At 35.1% G+C, this 20,768-nt stretch overlaps 1 protein-coding gene and 1 non-coding gene across 4 annotated transcripts in view; both read left to right on the top strand.

The window, feature by feature from the left end:
- Positions 1 to 20,768, top strand: part of NUP107 (nucleoporin 107) — a 48,175-nt gene that overhangs the window by 22,798 nt on the left and 4,609 nt on the right. For all 3 annotated transcript variants that reach the window (XM_070789333.1, XM_070789332.1, XM_070789331.1), the window contains exons 11-26: positions 2,020 to 2,098; positions 3,624 to 3,737; positions 6,290 to 6,380; positions 6,525 to 6,601; positions 8,697 to 8,756; positions 9,508 to 9,653; positions 9,780 to 9,828; positions 13,668 to 13,737; positions 14,046 to 14,164; positions 14,864 to 14,902; positions 15,222 to 15,372; positions 15,693 to 15,805; positions 16,418 to 16,520; positions 17,105 to 17,265; positions 17,884 to 18,009; positions 18,391 to 18,504. In XM_070789333.1, the coding sequence (XP_070645434.1) occupies positions 2,020 to 2,098; positions 3,624 to 3,737; positions 6,290 to 6,380; positions 6,525 to 6,601; positions 8,697 to 8,756; positions 9,508 to 9,653; positions 9,780 to 9,828; positions 13,668 to 13,737; positions 14,046 to 14,164; positions 14,864 to 14,902; positions 15,222 to 15,372; positions 15,693 to 15,805; positions 16,418 to 16,520; positions 17,105 to 17,265; positions 17,884 to 18,009; positions 18,391 to 18,504 (1,612 nt within the window). The remainder of the gene's footprint in view (positions 1 to 2,019; positions 2,099 to 3,623; positions 3,738 to 6,289; positions 6,381 to 6,524; positions 6,602 to 8,696; positions 8,757 to 9,507; positions 9,654 to 9,779; positions 9,829 to 13,667; positions 13,738 to 14,045; positions 14,165 to 14,863; positions 14,903 to 15,221; positions 15,373 to 15,692; positions 15,806 to 16,417; positions 16,521 to 17,104; positions 17,266 to 17,883; positions 18,010 to 18,390; positions 18,505 to 20,768) is intronic.
- LOC139183359 (small nucleolar RNA SNORA38) lies at positions 12,788 to 12,919 on the top strand. Its single transcript, XR_011566954.1, has one exon. It is a non-coding gene; the product is annotated as a small nucleolar RNA SNORA38 (small nucleolar RNA).

Here is a 20,768-nt window from a genome sequence, read left to right as displayed (position 1 = left end):
TCCTGTTAGGTGTTAATAGCTTTAAAAGAAAAAGGAATCAAGAGTTGATAGATAGAGGATAATAATGGGAGTTATTTTAAGTAGAAGAGGTGACCAAGAAAAGCCTCTCTAGGGAAATAAGGTTACAGGTAGTAAGAGTAAGAGGCTTTTAAGAAATAAAGGAGGTCAGGCATGCAAAACTTGAGTGACAAGTGCTCTGGGCAAGAGCAGGAACTGCAGAGACTTTAAGAAGGTAAAGTATTTGCACATGAAGGCCAGTGTGAACACAGCAAAGAAAAAGAATAGTACTTAATGAGATTGAAGAGAGCCAGCTAATATATTGACAGTCAGCTGAGCTCAGGGTTTGGAACTTTATCCTAAATGTGATAGGAAGCCTTGAGAATAAAAGAATGACATGATCATGTTATCATGATCAAGCACTCATTTTCTTAATAATCATAGTTTGATCATCAAGAGAATTCTACTGTGTTTCTAGCTACTTATGTGTGTGTGTTTTCCCCCTTGCCTTACATTCTGCAGTGCTTCTAATTTATTGTTAAAACCTTGAAACCAGAAAGCAGCCCCCAGGTTAAAGGGACAGTTTATTTCAAGAGTTAAAGGAAAAGTTCACTAAATGGGAAGGAACTCAAAAAAGAGGGGATATATGTACACATATAGCTGATTTACTTTGCTGTACATCCGAAACTCACACAATATTGTAAAGCAACTATGCTCCAATAAAAAGTAATATAAAAAAGAGAAACATTTAGTTTGCCTTTGAATTCAGTAACGTGTATAAAGTCTGCAAATCAATTTTTTTCCTGCTTAACTAGAAAATTAATGCTACCAAATATATACAACTTTTAAATCTTGATTCGTGTTGACTTTTCTGAAAGAAATTTCCATTTTCAGAAGAAATTTTAAAAATGCTTGTTTAACTGTGTGGCATATGGAATCTAGTTCCATGACCAGGGATTGAACCCAGGCCCCCCCTGCTGCATTGAGAGTGTGGAGTCTTAGCCATTGGGCCACCAGAGAAGCCCCAGAAAAAAAAATTTTAAGTTAAAATATCTGTTAAGATTTTTGCAAGTTTTTGCCTGTTGGTCTTCTTTTTTTTCCCAATCAATAAAAGAGAATAGAGAATCCTAAAACAAAGCCACACATATATGGTCATTTGATTTTTAATAAGGCATGGAAGCAGCCCAGGATGGAAAGAAATGTTCTTTGAACCAACCATACAGAGAAAACTGTGTATCTGTGTGAACAAAGATTAACCTTGATACCTCCCTTGCACCGTGTGTGCATGCTAAGTCACTTCAGTCATGTCTGACTATGACCCTGTGGACTGTAGCCTGCCAGGCTTCTCTGTCTATGGCATTCTCCAGGCAAGCATATGGGAGTGGGTTGTCGTGCCCTCCTCCAGGGGATCTTCCTGACCCAAGCACCGAACCTGCATCTGTTAGGTCTAACCTGCAATGCCAGGCGGGTTCTTTACCACTAGCACCACGTGGGAAGCCCCCCTTGGACTGTACCCAATAGTTAATTCAAGATGGATCATAATCCCAGTTGTAAAAGCTAAAACTAAAAGCTTTTTAGAGGAAAATATAAGAGGACATTTTTGTGACTTGGAGAATAAGTGATTGTCACAGAAAGTAAAGGGGAAAGAGTGATTTGACTTTAACAAAATTAAAAACTTCTTATTAAAAGACGTAATTGAGAAAATGAACTGGTGGTAAGCCACAGATTGGAAGAAACATAAAGAACCTGTAGTTCATAAAGAACTCCAACTTGTAACAAAGAGATAACCCAATAAAAAAGACAAAGATCTGAACAGATACCTTACAAAAGCAGGTAAATAAATGGTCAATAAGTCATGAAAAAATGTTCAACATTGTTAGTCATCTGAGCTAAAATGCCCCTTTGTATTTAGTGTTGTGCATGTTTTTTCTGAGTTGGTAGTCTTACTGTGACTTGACTTGATTCTTTAAGTAGACCTATACAAATAGTTCTTCTAAAAAGAAGTTGTACGTATATTTTCAGGGAAAATACTCTGCATACCTTGAAACAGCGGCAGCTCTCTTCTTATATAGGAAGTGTCCGTCCTCTTGTCACTGAATTGGTAAGTGTTCTTTGAAATGAAAGTTGCCCTCAAAGTTAAGTGATTTTCTTAAAGACAGAATGTTCTTCTCTTGGATCCTTGTTTTAGATTTCTGAAGGACTGCATATACTGTTTAACTCTTAAAAAGCACTAAGTTGCATTTGAATTTAATGGCATGTATTGAGCCCATCTGTGGCCTATGGATTGTAAATTGTAAAAGAGAATGTAGAAAGTATTCCTGATTTGCCAGCATTAAAACAAATTAATTTTGACCTTATAGCAAGGTTTAACTCTTTAACTATAAGATGGTGACCTGTGAAGGTTCTTCTATGTAGAAAGCAGGGAGAGAAAATAAAGCTTTGTGAATTAGCTTGAGGTTAGAAAAAAGTCATGCTAGGATATGAGTAATGAGAGTAACAGTGGCTTTGAAAAAATGAGAGTCTAATAATTGTAGAAATGACAAAACAGAGCTTTGTGATAGGTGGAGGCATGTGAACTAAAAGTTTATAGTGAAGAGTGAGAGAAGTAAGTAAGAACTGAAAAAATGGACTACTCTGTGAGTAAATAGAGTAAAACTATTTTGTAACAAAAGTGCATTTTGATAAAAATTACTTGGAAACTACTGACAGTGCTTGTAATAAATTGTAGCAAAATTATCCCACAACAAACAACTAAAAATCATTTATCCTTAATTTCTGGAAAGTGATTTCCTTTAGTCAGAAAGAAACCATCTTCCAAAATTGAATGATTATATCTGCAAAAATATTTGTGGAACTAGCCAGTTGACCTATTATGCATTCCATTTTTTGAACTGATACTCATATTACTCAGTAACATTTGGAATAAGAATTACTTCCTCCCTTTAAGTCACATTAAAATAGCTTTTCATCTGAAATTCATCATGTAGATAATGTGTGCTCTTTGCTGCAGAAGTAAGGCCAGTGTCATCCTTAGTGTTTAAATGCACATTTCTTTCTATTCATGAAAGGTAGTTAGGAATAACTGTCGGAGGGTAGAGGTATTTATCAGAAATCTATTTTACAATTTCTTTTGTTGGACATGGGTTTATTTTTATGTACTTTTAATCCCATACTGGGCTCTCTTCTCATATATTCTCAGGAAAAACCAGCTATGTACCTTCTAGTCACGGCATGCATTGTGATTCCTGGAGTTTCTCTGCTCATTCTCCATCTAGGCCTGATTCTACTTAGGATTAACTTGGCCACATAGTTGCTACAGCAGGGTAGAGTTCAAGTCTACTTAATTATGAGTAGAATTTCTAGAGTTTCTGGGCTGGGCTAGTGATATCTCTGCCTTGCCTGACTAAGGCATGCAGCTTTGTGGACCAGTGGAGTCTGTTTTGAATGGGCAGGAGACAGTTATGTCTATTTGGACCACTTACCACTTTTTCATTCTGTTTGTTACCTAACTAAATTAAATTAGTTTATTTCAGTATATAAACTCAGGAGATGTTTATCATGTCTCGATAATGTTTAAATCATATATGTATATCAAGGATTTATAGTTGATTGATTAATTTTTGTAGGACCCTGATGCTCCCATAAGACAGAAGATGCCACTTGATGATCTGGATAGAGAAGATGAAGTCAGATTACTCAAATATCTTTTTACTCTAATTCGTGCTGGAATGACAGAAGAGGTAAATGATACATACTCTGCTTGTCCAATGTCAAAAAGTCACAGACTGTAAGTTAGAAGGGATCTTAGTATACTTCCTCAATGCATTAATGTTTTTCACAGTATTTCTGGGTCTAACACCTAACATTTTCGATGATAAAGAACACATTGTTTCAGAAAGCAGTGCACTTTAGTTTGCGTATCTCTGGTAGAAAATTCTTTATAAGAAGTTAAGCTTTGGCTTCCCGTATTTGTACTTTGTACTCTAAGCACAGCCTCATTATTTCTGGTTTGGATTTTTAAGAGTTAAGAATAAATCTGACCCTGATTGCTCTTCTAGTTGACACTGTGTAGCATTTGAAGACTATGATGCCCTCAAACTTCTTCCTTTTAACTTCACCTCTTTAAAATGTAACCTCCTTTGTGATAGTTTGATAGAAATATGTTAGTTCAAAGTGTTGTTTGTTCTTCTCTGTTATAAACCACCAGCATATATAAAATAATTTCTTATAGTAGTAACCCTTGGATTATTAAACATCATTCTTATTTTTTAATTAAGAAAAGAAGTAACATATATTCATTTATTCAGAAAATATTTAACGGCCAGCCACTGTGCCAAGCCACGTGCAGGATATTAGGAGTCACAATGGCAAATGAGATGTATTTTTAACAACAGAAAACAAAAATATAATCACATGACTGAGAGGCTTGAAAAACAAAAACTTTTAAGGTCCTACTACTTTTGCATAATCACAGATAGTGAGGTTTTAAATAAAAATTTACTTACAACCCTTTTTCTTTTGTACCTATTTTTTTTGTAATAAAATTATACTTTATTGCTTTTGAATGATAATTATGTTTATGAAGATTTAGTTTCTGTGTTATGATTAAGTAGAACCTAGTTGACTCTAAAAGAAAAGAAAAGCTGATTGTTCTTTTTCACAGTATAAAATGAATTATTGCACAGCCAACTCTTGATGAACCACACAAGAATTATTCAGTTTGTGAAATATTTTGGACTTTCCCCGGTCCTTCAACTGATGGCACTTGTTACAACTGGGAGTGAGACAGCTTTTGTACCTGTTTTTAACATAATTGTAAGCACAGTATACCTCCAGGTTTTTTTTTTTTTTTTAATCTTTATGGAGATATAATTCAAATACTGTACTGTTCACCCACTTCAAGTGACTAACTCAGTAGTTTTTTGGTATATTGCAATATTGATTTTTTTCATTATGATAAAAGATATATAACAAAATTTGTCATTGTGACCATTTTCAAATGTTAATTTCAGTGGCATTAAGTACTTTCATAGTGTTGTGCAATCATTACCACTGTCTGTTTCTAAAACTTTTTTGTCACTCCAAACAGAAACTATAATCATTATGCAGTAATTTCCCATTTTTCCTTTCCCTCAATATTTGGTAACCTAATCTACTTTCTGTCTCTGTTAATTTGCCTATTTTAGCTATGATGTAAGTGGAATCATATAATACTTGCTCGTTTGTGTCTAGCTAATTTCACTTAGACAAATGTTTTTAAGATTCTACGTTCAGATTTTGTCCTGCCTTTTTTCACATAACATACCAAATATTTTAAAAATATTTTTCCATGTTGCTACACTGTAGCTTTAATTATAGCTTTTATTACTTTGATGAGCCATAAATTCAAAATATGTTTGGAGTATTATGCTTTTTAACTGGTTGTATTAATCAGATTCTGTAGGTTCAAATGATAGAAACCTAACTCAGATTACTTACAAGCAGGGAATTGATTGGTTCCTGGAACAGAGAAGTGTAGAGCGTTATATCTGGCAGGATCCCGGGACTCAGAAGATGTCATTAGATACTGTCCAGGCTCTTGACTCTGCATCCTCTCAGTGATTTCATTCTCAAGAAGCCATTTGTGTCGATAACAGCCACCAGCAGCTCCATCCTTATATCTTCCTGCAAGCGAACAACCCTAGCAAAAGGACTGTCTCTTTCCCAGTATCTCTGGCAAGAGTCCTAGGAGTGATTCTTGTTAGATCACATGCCTAATGGTTGAGTTCAGAGGTGGAATCATATGATCTACTCAAACCATGTGAACTAAATGGGGGAGAGATGGTTCCTGAAGAGATTCTGGACCAACAAACATGTGTCTTATCTCAGTGGTTCATCAGGTGCATCTGATTGGTCACATTTAACATAAAGGCATATCATGTTTATGGCCTGAATGATCAGTAGCACCCCTGTCATTATAGAGACTAACTATTTTTACATAAATCAGGGGTCATCAACCTTCTTAACCCATTTGTCTTTAGCAGAACTAAATGCTTGCGGGCACCATGAGCATCTAGTGGTGAGCCCAAAATCAAAGAGCAAAAGGATTATTAGGGAAAGAAAGATAGGGACCACAGAAAGACACGCATGTGTGAAGTGCCATTACTAATTTGTCTACACCGTCCTTTTGTGACATCTGTGCCGTAAGTTATATAATCCTTTGTTAAATCACTTATATTTTTCTACAAAGCACACGTATTTCTTTGGTACTGCGTTGGTTATATGGCCAACCATCTTTTTCTTGTTTCTAAAGGCACAGCGACTCTGCAAACGCTGTGGCCAGGCATGGAGAGCTGCAACACTTGAAGGCTGGAAACTCTATCATGACCCCAATGTTAATGGAGGTATTTTAATAGATTTTATTCTGAGAGTTGGGATATATTTAACTGTAAATAGCAATTTTGTGAAGTATAGCTTTTGTTTTTAGAAATTGTTGAAGTAAGATATCATTTTAAACTGTAAACTTTATTTCTTTTACTATTTTATAGGAACAGAATTAGAACCTGTTGAAGGGAATCCATATAGATGCATTTGGAAAATAAGTTGTTGGAGAATGGCAGAAGATGTAAGATATAATAAAATATTTACTGATACTGATTTTTACTTTTAATACACGGAAGGCCTGCTGAAAATGCTGTGGAATTTTGAGAGTAGTTAAGAACTAAAGTTCCTGTTTTTTAAAACTTTCAATCAGACTGAAGAATAGGGTAGGCTTCATTAATCAGAGGCTCAGAGTATAAAGCGTCTGCCTTCAATGCGGGAGACCTGGGTTCAATCCCTGGGTCGGGAAGATCCCCTGGAGAAGGAAATGGCAACCCACTCCAGTATTCTTGCCTGGAGAATCCCATGGACAGAGGAGCTTGGTGGGCTACAGTCCATGGGGTCACAAAGAGTTGGACACAACTGAGCAACTTCACTTTCACATTCAGACACTGAGTACTAAGAGTTAAGTGCTGAAATAAGACAAAAATACCAAAAAAAAAGAAAGAGTAGCAAATGAAGTCACAGAATAAGCACTAGGCTGGGTTCCCAAGAGAGCACTGAATCGATCTTTTAAAAATTTGAGTTGTTGGTCATGAAAAACAGAGGAGGGAATTCTAAATAGGATGCCTAGGTTGGGAAAACTCAAGGGAAGGCAGGTCTGTCAGGTTGGAGCAGAAAGCTCATGAAAGGAAATATTGTCATTTCTGTTGTGACATGACCCCGGCATTCCTAGCAGTCATTGCAGCAGGGCAAATGGTGCAGAAAATCCAGAGCTTTGAGGGAAAATGGAGTTAAGAGCACAGTACTCAAAAACCATCAGTAATGCTTAAAAAGATAAAAACTTAATAAAAGCCACACAGTTTCACTCTGTTAAATAAACAGGAAATACATAAGTAACTGCAATAAATAGGCAGTTTACCTTAAAAAAGAACTGGAGTTAGCTTGTGGTACTGGATATCAGAGGGTTGCAGCTTGTGAGTTACTGAGAAGTGATAGGAGGTTGCTATCTGAAGTCAAACAAAATTGTAACAATTGATGCAAAAGGATTTAATTTAACACACACCTGGACAGCCCAGGGGGCTGGTAGATGTTTGAGGAGTGTCAGTTTTGTGTATTTCTAAGTGGCTTGGTTCAGTTAGGTGTTGTTTCCTGTATTCAACCAGTGTTTGTTGTGGATGAAATTGTGCATAAAGAAATGGGAAGTTTGTATTATGTTCAAATTGTTCCTTGATAAATCAATTGCATTGGAACAAATTCACATTTTCAAAACAAGCACTGTAGCCGAACTGACTGGGCAGGCAGTGGTGATCCTCAAATGCTGCTCTAAGATGACTGAAAAAGATTAAGAGCAGGCAGTGGTGGTCCTCAAATGTTGCTCCAAGGAATGGGAACTTTGTACCGTAGATAGTAGTGAACCATCTAAACCTTGAGGGCACGTGACAGCAGTACTTTAAGAAGATTAGCATGGCAGTGGAAAATAGGCTTAAAATTGAATGAACTAAAGACTGAGAAACTAGTTAGAAGCCTGTCAGAATTATTCAGACACTAAGAAATAAGGGCCTGTCCTAGGTTACTTTGGCGAGTAGAAAAGAAAGGAACAATTTTGGTCAGGACCAGAAACTGGAAATAGAAGGCAGAGGAAGATTCAATTATGTAGTGAGAGTCTCTGAAGTCTCTTGTTTGGATGATGAGAAAACAGGAAATGTCATTAATAGAATCCAAAAGTAAAATGGGATAATTTGGTGAAAATAATTAATTCTGCTTAGGAATTTGATGCAAACTGGTACATGTCAGGCTCCAAGGGCCTTGTTTGATGTTCTTAGAACAGTATCAGGTAGTGTTAGGTATTTAGAAATTTTATAGGAGAAAACGTCTATGCGGATTCTATCTGGAATAAAATTTGACTATAAAATAATCAAAGCATCCATTAGAGTTGAATCTGCTTTCACTCTGTATTTGAAATTTAGCTGTTTGACTTTTCTGGAAGATTTCATTATTGACTACATCAAACTAAGGGATCCTTCCTTCTTAGTCCCCTAGGAGATCTTTTACTAAAGTTTAGAAACTGTTCCGGAACAAATAAGTTCAGTTTAGAAGATACTGCAGAATTCCAGATTATGAAAAAAATTGACATACTAAGATAAACAGTAATTTTATTTATATTCATTGTATTTCAGGAGCTTTTTAATAGATATGAGAGAGCAATTTATGCAGCTCTAAGTGGGAATCTCAAGCAGGTATGCAATGTATCTTAATCTTTTTTCCTATGGAATGGAATCAGCTGAATAAAATATTCTAATATAGTAATCATATAAGCTTAAGTTAGTTTCTAAGAATAGCAATGATAAGATTATTATGAAATAGAATGGTAACTTGAGCTACTTAATTTGATGTATCCCATATACCATATGATGTTTTAATCTGTGCAGTCAGACGTCAGTTTCTCAGAATTGTAAATATAATTACAATACACATTTATAACTTTTGTTACCATAGCTTTATCCAGAAATGTGTCACCAAGGCACAGTATGACTTTGAATTGTCTAACGTATGTGTGCTTCTCACAACCCCCTCGATCCCCTACATTTTATAGCTATTTTGAGGGATGTTATTTTAATTAGTTGAAACACCATCTTATATCAGCATGGAAAATTGATGCTATAAGAGTCCAGACTTCTTAGAAGATGTGGCTTGAGGGATCTCCCTGATGGTGGTTAAGACTCTGCGCTTCCACTATAGGAGCTGCTGGTTCCATCCCACTGTTTCCATGTGGGAACTAAGATCCCACATGCTGCCCACTGTGCCCCTCCACCAAAAAAAGTTGTGGTTTGGGGAGAAGTTGGAGACACAGGGTTATTTGGTGTGATAGTTTATAATCCATATGTTTTATGTTATTATAGTGATTTTATAGTTCACATCAAGAGGTTCCGCTGCTTTTCCTTTTTTTGTTGACTGTGTCTGCACGTTTCTCTTTCGGAACGGGTGAAGCTGCTTCCTGTCTGTGACAGCTGGGAGGACACAGTATGGGCCTACTTTAGGGTGATGGTGGACAGTCTGGTCGAACAGGAGATCAGGACATCGGTCATGACTCTGGATGAAACCGAAGAACTCCCTAGAGAATATTTGGAAGCAAAGTGAGTCTGTTGGCTTTTTTTTCATCATGAGGATTTGTAGTATGCGCTAAAGTTTTATTCTATAGTCTTTGTTCATATTATATATTAATGTTACTTTATCCGTTTTCTTGATTTTTCTTTCAAAAGTTGGACCTTAGAAAAGGTTTTTGAAGAACTTCAAGCTACTGATAAAAAGGTAAATATTAATGTTTCAGGATAATTGGAATCGGAAACTAAATGTTACATTGTTGTGTACTGTAGCTGAAAGGCACAAAAGTATGTGGAATCTTGTTATATTCTCTCTTTCTTTCCTCACAGCTTACTCAAGTAAGAGATTGCTTTGAAAGGAAGAAATTTAATTGCATATTTAAATGATATATCATTTCTGTTTATTTGGTTTAGAATTTATTTCATTGAAATATATGGCATGCATGTAGGCTAGTTCATTTCTTTCTTCTTGAAAAATTAAATTGGAATGGAAAGTTAACAAAACTTTATTTTCCTAGATCTCAAAATAATCTAGTATTTTTTAAAGTAATATTCTTAAAACTTTTAAAAAATGACCTTAGTATATACTTGTAACAAAATAATCTAAAAATGTATTATATAAGACCTTTTTAAAATTTCCTCCCAGCCTCTTTTTGATTATTCTCATTCACTGAGATGATAAAACATGGATATGTATCCTTTGTATCCTTCTCCACACTCTTAGAAATATATGTAGATATTCCAATATAGGATTTTAGCTTTTGAGGTTGTTTTTCGTGTCATTCTACCTGCATTCGTTTATGGCTCCCTCCTTTGCCCCACCCCCTCCACCCCTGTTTAATGAGACTGTCTTTGAGTTAATGCATATAAATTTAACAACCTAACTTATTATTTTTAATAGGTATATAATATTCTATAGAATTATATATCCTTTTTTTAATCATTCCCCTTTTGGTAATCATTTGGGTTACTTCTAGCATTGCAATGAATGTTCTTGTTAGTCTTATTTATGCTTATCTACGAGTCCTGTTTCTTTACAATAAATTTTCTGAAAGCAGGGCTGCTGAGTTAAAGGGTATATGTATTTTACATTAATTCCCCGGTTGTAGCAATTAATTCATATTCCTACAAATAATTTATTGATATGGCCATTTCCCTGCCTTCTCACTAGCCCCACATGTCATACTTTGTTTTTGCCAACCCATCAGATGAGGTGGGAAGTAGAAACTCACTGTTCTTCTCATATTTCCCTGTCTATTCATAAGGCTGAGCAAGTTTTCCTGTGTTTATTGACCATTTTTGAATTTCCTACTTAGAACTTTCACTAATTTTTCTGTTGAATTTTATCTTTTCCTTTTTATTGTATAAGATCTCTTTGTATAGTGAAAAAAAGTTACTTTCTCTATCAAATTTTTCTTTTTTTTAAATCAGTCTGTTTTGGAGATTCTAGGAAATGAAAATAAGTCATTTTATTTTCCAGCAAATGAAAGTCAAGGAATAAATACAAATCTAAAAAGAGGGGAATATTTACATATGATAAAAGTATAAATCTAGAAAATTTGTGACTCAATAAGTTACTATAATTAAGAGCATTTTTAAAGTATCTAAATTCAAGATAAAGTTATGAAAAAATTATAGCCTTTTTGTACTTGTTACAGCTAGTAAGAAAAGGATTTCAGTTCAGTTCAGTCACTCAGTCATGTCTGACTCTTTGTGACTCCATCAACTGCAGCACACCAGGCCTGACTGTCCATCACCAACTCCTGGAGCCTACCCAAACTCATATCCATTGAGTTGGTGATGCCATCCAGCCATCTCATCCTCTGTCGTCCCCTTTTCCTCCTGCCCTCAATCTTTCCCAGCATCAGGGTCTTTTCAAATGAGTCAGCTCTTCGCATCAGATTGCCAGAGTAGTGGAGTTTCAGCTTCAGCATCAGTCCTTCCAATGAACACCCAGGACTGATCTCCTTTAGGATAGACTGGTTGCATCTCCTTGCAGTCTCTTGCAGGGACTCTCAAGAGTCTTTTTCTAACACCACAGTTCAAAAGCATCAATTCTTCGGTGTTCAGCTTTCTTTATAGTCCAACTCTCACATCCATACATGACTACTGGAAAAACCATAGCCTCGACTAGACGGACCTTTGTTGGCAAAGTTAATGTTTCTGCTTTTGAATACACTATCTAGGTTGGTCATTACTTTCCTTCCAAGGAGTAAGCGTCCTTTAATTTCATGGCTGCAATCACCATCTACAGTAATTTTGGAGCCCCCCAAAATAAAGTCAGCCACTGTTTTCACTGTTTCTCCATCTATTTGCCATGAAGTGATGGGACCGGATGCCATGATCTTAGTTTTCTGAATGTTGAGCTTTAAGCCAACTTTTTCACTCTCATCTTTGACTTTGATTAAGAGGCTCTTTAGTTCTTCTTCGCTTTCTGCCATAAGGGTGGTATCATCTGCATATCTGAGGTGATAGTTTTCCTGGCAATCTTGATTCCAGCTTGTGCTTCCTCCAGCCCAGTGTTTCTCATGATGTACTCTGCATGTAAGTTAAATATCCCCCAAAAGTCTCATTTAAATTACTGACCGAAACTGTAAGATGCCTAGGAATAAATAGCCAAGGGTTTGAGTACCTCCATAAAAAACTATAGAATCTTATTGAAAGACACAAATAAATAGATTTAGCAGATTCCTGGATGAGATGATTTGTTGTTAATATCAGTCATTCCAAAGTTAACATTGAAACCTATTGCTTTGGGGTATTATTTCTGGACAGAAAATTTCCATGTAAAAGAGTAAGTGAGAATAGAAATAAGATTTAGAAAAGAATAGTAGTTATGTTGTTCCTTAATAATAAAATAATAAAAAGATTTAATAAAACAGAATGGAATTGGCACAGGAATAAATAGATCATTAGAACATAAAAGTCTGTATTAGATTCAAATATATATGAGAACCTAATAAAGGACAGATGACCTTTCCTTTCAGACAAAGAGGGGTGGTTTATTTACATATATGGTATGGACATAATTGATTTTCCATCTGAAATAAAACAAAGCTAGATCTCTGTCTCGTGACATGCATTACAGTCAGTTCCAGGTGGAGCAAATATTTGTAAAAAAGACAGAAAGACTGCTGGAAGAAAATTTAGACAAATAAAAATTAAAACCCTCCTACAAAGGCAGGTCTATGGTTTCCTATCTTTTGGACACATAAGAACTGGAGGCAAGGAAATGTGGATTTGGAGAAGTCTGGTGCCAGCTTCCTTGCTGCAAGCTCAAGATTAACCATCCCACATAGAAAAAAAAAGATTGACCAAAAATATAGGAATTATTTTCTTTAGGAAAAAAATCTAACAGCAGGTAACTTGTAAATTTTTTCTACTCTGTGCCTAATCACTATTTTGATGGATTTTATTGGTGCCATTTGCAGATGAATGCTTTCAAAGACCACTGTTTATGTTAAAGGAAATCTTATAGTTTATTTTGCTTTGGTCACCTGTCCTCTTCTCTTCTGGTTCACCATGGATGGTCAAGGAAAACAGTAAAATACATTAATACAAATAAAAGTTTCATAACATTCACAGAGATTAAATTGTTTTATAACAGTTCTCTGTTTCAAAAAATAATGTTCAACCTTGAATCCCAACGGCAGTATCTTTCTCATACTTTATTTAAGTTTCCTAATACCCTTCATTTCTAGCTTTTTCTTTGTCTGAATGCACGTGTGCTAAGTGGCTTCAGTCGTGTCTGACTCTTTGCGTCCCCATGGACTGTAGCCTGCCAGGCTCCTCTGTCCCTGGGATTCTCCAGGCAAGAGTACTGGTGTGGGTTGTCATGCCCTGCTCCAGGAGATCCTCCTGACCCGGGGATCGAACCCATGTCTCCTGTGGCTCCTGAGTTGCAGGGTGATTGTTTTACTGCTGAGCCACCGGGGAAGCCCTTTGTTTATATATGTTCCTTCAACACTTTATGTTTTTAGCTTACCAATGAGTATATGCTACAGAATGACCATAATAAATTTATAGAAAATGTAAAAATTTTTTCAGAGAGTTCTAGAAGAGAATCAAGAACATTATCATATAGTTCAAAAATTCCTTATCCTGGGAGACATTGATGGTAAGATATATTTTATTTTACTTTGCATGAGTTCTTTGGTTTTTTAAAGTAATTTTCTAAAAAGTTATCAAAGCAGTGCATATGACTTACCACATCTTGTCATCTCTTTCAACCTATTTGACTGCAACTATATAATTTTTAGAAAATAAAGTTTTAATTTAATCCAGAGGCTGTTTTATATGGTAGTTCATAACAATAAGACAGTGAATTGATAGAATGCTATATGAATATAATAAATGTCCTTGGATAGTGTTTATATCTCTTTTTTGATTTGTATCCATCTAAATCTTTGCTTTAATGGTTTGTAGGTTTGATGGATGAATTTAGCAAATGGCTTTCCAAAAGCAGGAACAGTCTACCTGGACACCTCCTCCGCTTCATGACTCACCTCATTTTGTTTTTCCGCACTCTGGGACTACAGACCAAAGTAAATAAAAATGAGCTGTATACTCTTCTCTGCAAGGCTGACGCTTCATACATCTATTGTCAGGAAAACATGCTACTTTGGGGTTTTGTTTTCTAGAAATAGTGACCATAGTCTCACATTGTCGCTCAGTGATAACTCACTGCAGATGACTCATTAATGTTCTAATCTGTGAGTACAGAGTGCTGATGGTTACCTAGTTTGGAGACAGTTTATAACTTCAGTCCTCATCAGTACCCAACTCTAAATCAACCAGCTAAGCTAACTGAACCAGACTAAGTTTTCTGTGGGGTTTTAAACCTTTGTTTTCTTTTTTTCTCTTCTGTCCTAAATGATTGGTAACATTTTGGGCAGAGTATGCATAGAAGGCAGAATGATGTAGTAGTTGAAAGCTGGGGTTTTGGATTAAAAATCTTGGATTCACATCTTACTCAGAAGCTTCTAGTGGTATAAATCTGGGTAAATAAAATCTCTTTAAGTCTTACTTTCTTCCTCTGAAATGTGAACAACAATAGTAATTACTCACAAAGAGTTAGGGTAAGTTAATACAAGAAATTTGTTAAGCAGTTAGCCTGGCATGTAGTAATTGCTCAGTGGTAAATACTAAAAATCATTATGGCGGGATTTTTATGAAATATTTTGGTGGTACATATAAACAGCTGTATTTATAATTTAATTATATCTTTTTTTTTTCCTATGAAGGAAGAAATTTCCATTGATGTTTTAAAGACATACATACAGGTAAATTCTGGTAAAACAGGTAAAATCAAACCCACAGTTTGATTCTTTTTTTTCCTTTGACTATTTTAATGAAAACATAAATCAGAATGATAGTATTTTAATATCTAGTGGCAGAAAGGTTATCAAAATACATAAATATCTTAATTATCATAAACACTTTATTTTGGAATTTTAAATTAATCCTGTTTAGCAGTACAACTCTATGTCTGTATGCATCTCTCCTAAATATGTTTAAAATTTTGAATTGAATAATACTGTTATTCCTAGAACTTGCTTTATTATTGACATATTAACATTTTGATCTTTTTCTATTTTTCAGCTTTTAATAAATGAGAAACATACAAATCTCATAGCATTTTATACCTGTCATTTGCCTCAAGACCTTGCTGTTGCCCAGTATGCATTGTTTTTGGAAGGTGTTACAGAGTTTGAACAGCGCCACCATTGCCTGGAGCTGGCTAAAGAGGCAGGTAAAAATGGAAGGCTTCACCTGTTGGGCTCTGTAGGCAGATTATCATTTTGTATTAGTAACATATATCCTTCTAGTTTTAAATCCTGTTTTCTCTTGAGAGGAAAAGAAGGAATGAAATTTTCAATGAAATTCTGTTTTGGAATGAAATAACTTATACTGTATCTTGTGTAAAATATATTTTAATTTTGGCATTTTCTTTTATCATTTTTCATATTTTAATGAATTGTTATCCCAGATTTACTGAATCATTGTGATTATTTAAAGAATATTAGTGTGAATGATTAATTCTTATTTTCGTCCTTTCAAAAAATTCTTTAGATTTGGATATTGCAGCTATAACAAAAACTGTAGTTGAGAATATTCGAAAGAAAGATGATGGTGAATTCAGTCATCATGACCTGTCCCCAGCACTGGATACGGGTACTACTGAGGTAATATGAGGGTAAAAGAGGTGTATTATGTAACTGAATAATCCCTCATGTTCAGCTTTTTCTAAATGTCTACTTTAAAATACTCTGGCTTCTTTCTTTTTTTAAGAATTTTTCTTTGTTAGCCAAGTTATGAAAATTGACAGCAAACTTAAGGTCTCTGTAAGGAATTGCTTAGTAGTAGTTATATGTTAAAGGAAGCTTCTTTAATAGTAAAAACTTGAGCATTGAATTTTTACTCATCAGATTATTCTAGATACTTGATCAGTTAACTAATTTTTATGTAGTTTACTTATTATTTTCAGAAAAGAATAGAAAGTTTTATCTAGGAAAGAAAAAGTTGTAGAATAGCACTTAAAGGAGTCAGATAATTAAATTGGTGGCACATCAGATATATAATTCCAGACTGACAGTCCAGTAAGTTTTTTCTATAATTTAATAGAGAGCTATTAAATGTGAAAATAAACTAAGAAAAGCTATTTTCTTTCATAATTTTGTATAACCTGAAGGAAAATATTCATTAGTAGTACAGATGTAAGCCAATTCTATTAATGTGCAGAATATCTTAGGAAAAAAGCACAATTGACATTTCTTTTTTTCCAATTAAATGAATAGGAAGACCGATTAAAAATTGATGTAATTGACTGGTTGGTATTCGACCCAGCACAGAGAGCAGAAGCACTGAAACAAGGCAATGCGATAATGAGGAAATTCTTGGGTATGCTCTATTTTATATTCTTTTTTCAAAGTTTTTTTTTCTGTTCTTAAATTTTGTTGTTTTTCTAACCCTTCCAGTAGGGTAAGGTACAAAATACCCACTCTTATGGCTGATACTGTGAAACAAAACATATTTAATAGTGACTTATTATGTCCCACTCAATTTTATATATAATCTCAAGGTTTTGAAAGATGGAATTTTTTTTTTAAGACAGTATGTAAAAGTAACTTAGGATTTCCTGGTGATCCAGTGTTTAAGACTCCGTGTTTCATTGCAGTGGATTTGGATTCAGTCCCTGGTTGGGGAAGTAAGATTTGGCATGCTCTGCAGTGCAGCCAAAAATTGAAATAAATAATGAAAACAAAAGTAATTACATTTAATTAATCCTTTATGTGACTGTCACACTGAAATAAGGAAAAGCCCAGCCATTAGGTAGAAAGATCACCCAAACCTTTAACAGAAGTACCTTGGGCCCTGAAATGGTTACAGGTCATTGTGAAAGTCACAGACTAATAATTTGACTGCTTTAGAAACTACTACACAGAAATCCATATATATTGGAAAACTATATATCTTTTTCACAGCCTCAAAGAAGCATGAAGCTGCAAAAGAAGTATTTGTGAAAATTCCTCAGGATTCAATAGCAGAGATCTATAACCAGTGGGAGGAACAAGGAATGGACAGCCCACTTCCTGCTGAAGATGATAATGCTATCCGAGAACATCTGTGCATCAGAGCTTACTTGGTGAGATTGTAGAGAAAACCATGAAGTGTCCTCCTTTATGATGACTTCCTGATTAACTCTCAAACCTTAAACTACTTTTTTGAAAAGTGGTGATTGACTTACTATGTTACCTCCCTTGTGACTCTGGGAATCACCGATCCCTAAGAACTTGGAAGTCCTGACCTTGTCTTCATGTGCGAGACCCTCTAATCATTGTTAACCAGCACACAATGTGTTCCTTAAGATTCTTTGAATTCTTAACTCAACTTTAGCATTTCTGCTTTTGGCAACAACTGAAAAAAAGCAAGATAATCTGTATTATGACTAAAATAACAACATACTCATTCAAAATTCATTCAATAAATAATGAAGTGATTAGCTAGGTTTTAGGACTAAGTCTGAATTTCTTTGCTTCCCTCTGGAAGCTAATAGGCTCATCAAGGACACGGATAAGCACGTGAATATCACAAACAAAACACTTATTCACCGTAATTTTTTTGTATAAAAAAGAAATATTGTACAATTTTATTTCTTAACTGCTGCAAAATTACTTCTAAGAACAAAATTTTTAAAAATTTTATTGAACATATGTGAAAAGTTTTCATTTTTTGTATTTTTCTATTTTACTTTACATTTTAGGAAGCCCATGAAACCTTTAATGAGTGGTTTAAGCATATGAATTCAGCTCCACAAAAACCTACTTTGACAACTCAAGCAACTTTTACTGAGAAAGTGGCTCATGAACACAAAGAAAAGAAATATGAAGTAAGTTAAATGTAGATGAGACATGTCTCATTGCATCTCAAAAATACAAGTCATATATGTAAGGAGATCATTTCTTCAACAGTATTATTCCTATTATAAGATAAGAGTTGATGTTCCTTATTACTGTTCTACTTTGAAGGAAGAAATCTGTTAGTTACCTTTTTGTAGATAATTAACCAAACATGAAACGTACCTTCAGGTGACAATAGTGTTCATTTACATGGTAAACATTTTAGTCTTGTATTGAACTGCAATCTGTTGATGTTTATTTTGTATTTGGCTTACTGAATGTTAGTTCTTTAGAATGATGTTCCATATATGTACATCTCTGTACTTTGCAAATATAGTCCATTATATATCTGCCTTATATCTGTTTTCCAGATGGATTATGGTATTTGGAAAGGGCATTTGGATGCCCTAACTGCTGATGTGAAGGAAAAAATGTACAATGTCTTGTTGTTTGTTGATGGAGGGTGGATGGTGGATGTTAGAGAGGTAAGCTCTGTGCATTGTTTATAGCTAAAAGCAAAAACAAACAAGCTACATCTTTTTTTTTAAACTTCTTTCTCTGAATAGGAGCAGTTACGGATCTTATATAACCTTTGTTCTATATTATAACTGAACATCCCATAATTTAAGTCTAACCTGAAATACTGGTTAGGGAATATATGAATGTCTGATTCCTAGGTAAACTGTTTCTCCATATTTAATATGTTCACTCAGTATAGTATAGTAAAATCTAATTTTTTAAAATTCTGGACCAAAAATCAACTATTCATGTATTCAACTCCGTCTGTAGAGGTGAAGGTAAGTCTAGTAGAGTGAGTAAGACATACATAAAGCAGTGGCTCTTGCCTCTGAACTGTCCATTTAAGAGACCTGGAGAACTTTTAAACAATACTGGGTTGATTCCATTAGTGGCTACCAGTGGGGAGAAGGAAGGAGAAGCAACATAGGGGTTGTGGGGTGGGAGGTACAAACCATTGGGTGTAAAGTAGGCTACGAGGACATATCGTACAACATGGGCAGTAAAGCCAGTATTTTGTAATAGCTAAATGGATTGTGACCTTTAAAGATTGTATTAAAACAAAAAAACCTTTTAAAGAGTCCCAAAAAGACATGACAATTAAATACAATATGTGATTCTGAACTGGATCCTGTGTTGGCGAAAAAAAGATGCTATAAAGGACAGTGTTGAGTCAGTGATGTTAAGGTATTATATCACTGTTAAGTTTTCTGAAGTCGTTAACTGCACTGTGACTATATTAGAAAAAAGTTCTCTTTGTTAGGAAATAAACTCTGAAACATTTAGAGGTAATGGAACATGATTATGCAACTTGCCCTCAAAGGGTTTAAAAAAAAGAAAGTGTGTTTATAGATGCACACACACAAGCAAATCATAAAGTAGACGGTAAAGATTGAGCAAAGCAGGGTAAAGGGTATTGAGATATTCTTTGTACTGTTGTTGTAATTTAGTTTGTTTGAAATGATTTTCAATTAAAAATTTGTTTTAGATACTAAAAAAGAAATACTGGGTTTCACCTCCACAGATTCTGGTTTAATTGGTCTGAAGTAGGGCTGGGCTTTAAAAAAAAAAAAAAGTTTAAATTACCTGGAAAGCGTTAATGTGTAGCCTAGGTTGAGAATCAGTTACAGAAGTACTAAATGCCAAAAAAAAAAAAAAAAAAAGCACAGATGAAGTATTTTGTGACTTCAGGAAAAGAAAAGGCTGCTTCTACCCAGAAGAGATCTGGACAGAATGCTTAAAAGGTATAGCATTTGACTGAACCTTGAACGAGGGGTAGATTTGGATGAGTAGAAATGGGTGAAAGGAAGAATGCTGGAAGTAATAACGTTGTGAGGGAAAGGTGCTGAGGCTCGCTCCTGGGGCGTGACAGAAACGGTGCATTATTATAAATGCTAGATTCTTGGATAACCTTATTTTGAATAGAAAAATCCTAAGAGTGTCTTTGGTATCTTTCCTTCTGCATTCCCTGAATCCTAATATAGTCACTTCTTTTTTATTGTTTGTTTTGTTTTTTGCTACTACACTTTTTCTCACTTTACTGGCTTCCATTTTCTGGCCAGAAGCAAAACATTAAGGACAGCTTGCTGTTTAAATGGCAACCTACTCCAGTATTCTTGCCTGGAGAATCTCAGAGATGGGGGAGCCTGGTGGGCTGCCGTCTATGGGGTCACACAGAGTCGGACACGACTGAAGTCACTTAGCAGCAGCAGCAGCTGTTTAAATACTAAAAAATACTAAAGCTTCCCAGGTAAATTAAATACTAAAGCTTCTTAGGCAATTTAATTAAAAAAAAAAAAAAAAGGCCAGCCCTACTTCAGACCAATTAAACCAGAATCTATGGAGGTGAAACCCAGTATTTCTTTTTTAGTTTACTACTACTGTTTGCTACTAATGATCTTAAAAGTCTCCACATCTTATATATAAATTCATAATAGAACCCTGCTAACTTCATAGTTTTGAACCATTTTATGTGTGTGGGGGGGTTCTTTTTATTATTTCATTAATTCATTAATTTATTTTTTACTGTGCTAGGTCTTCATAGTTGCACGGGCTTTTCTCTAGTTTCTGCGAGCAGGGCCACTCCCTAGTTATGCATTAGCTTCTCACTGCAGTGGCTTCTCTACTGGGGAGCACAGGTTCTAGGTGTATGGGCTCCTTAGTTGCGGCACACAGACTCAGCTGCTCATGGCATGTGGGACCTTCCTGGACCAGGGACCAAAACCCTTGTCTC

This window comes from Bos indicus, chromosome 5 (genome assembly GCF_029378745.1).
Source record: "Bos indicus isolate NIAB-ARS_2022 breed Sahiwal x Tharparkar chromosome 5, NIAB-ARS_B.indTharparkar_mat_pri_1.0, whole genome shotgun sequence".
NCBI lineage: Eukaryota > Metazoa > Chordata > Mammalia > Artiodactyla > Bovidae > Bos > Bos indicus.
Note: the sequence above shows the minus strand (reverse complement) of the source record. Positions and strands in the feature narration are given on the sequence as shown.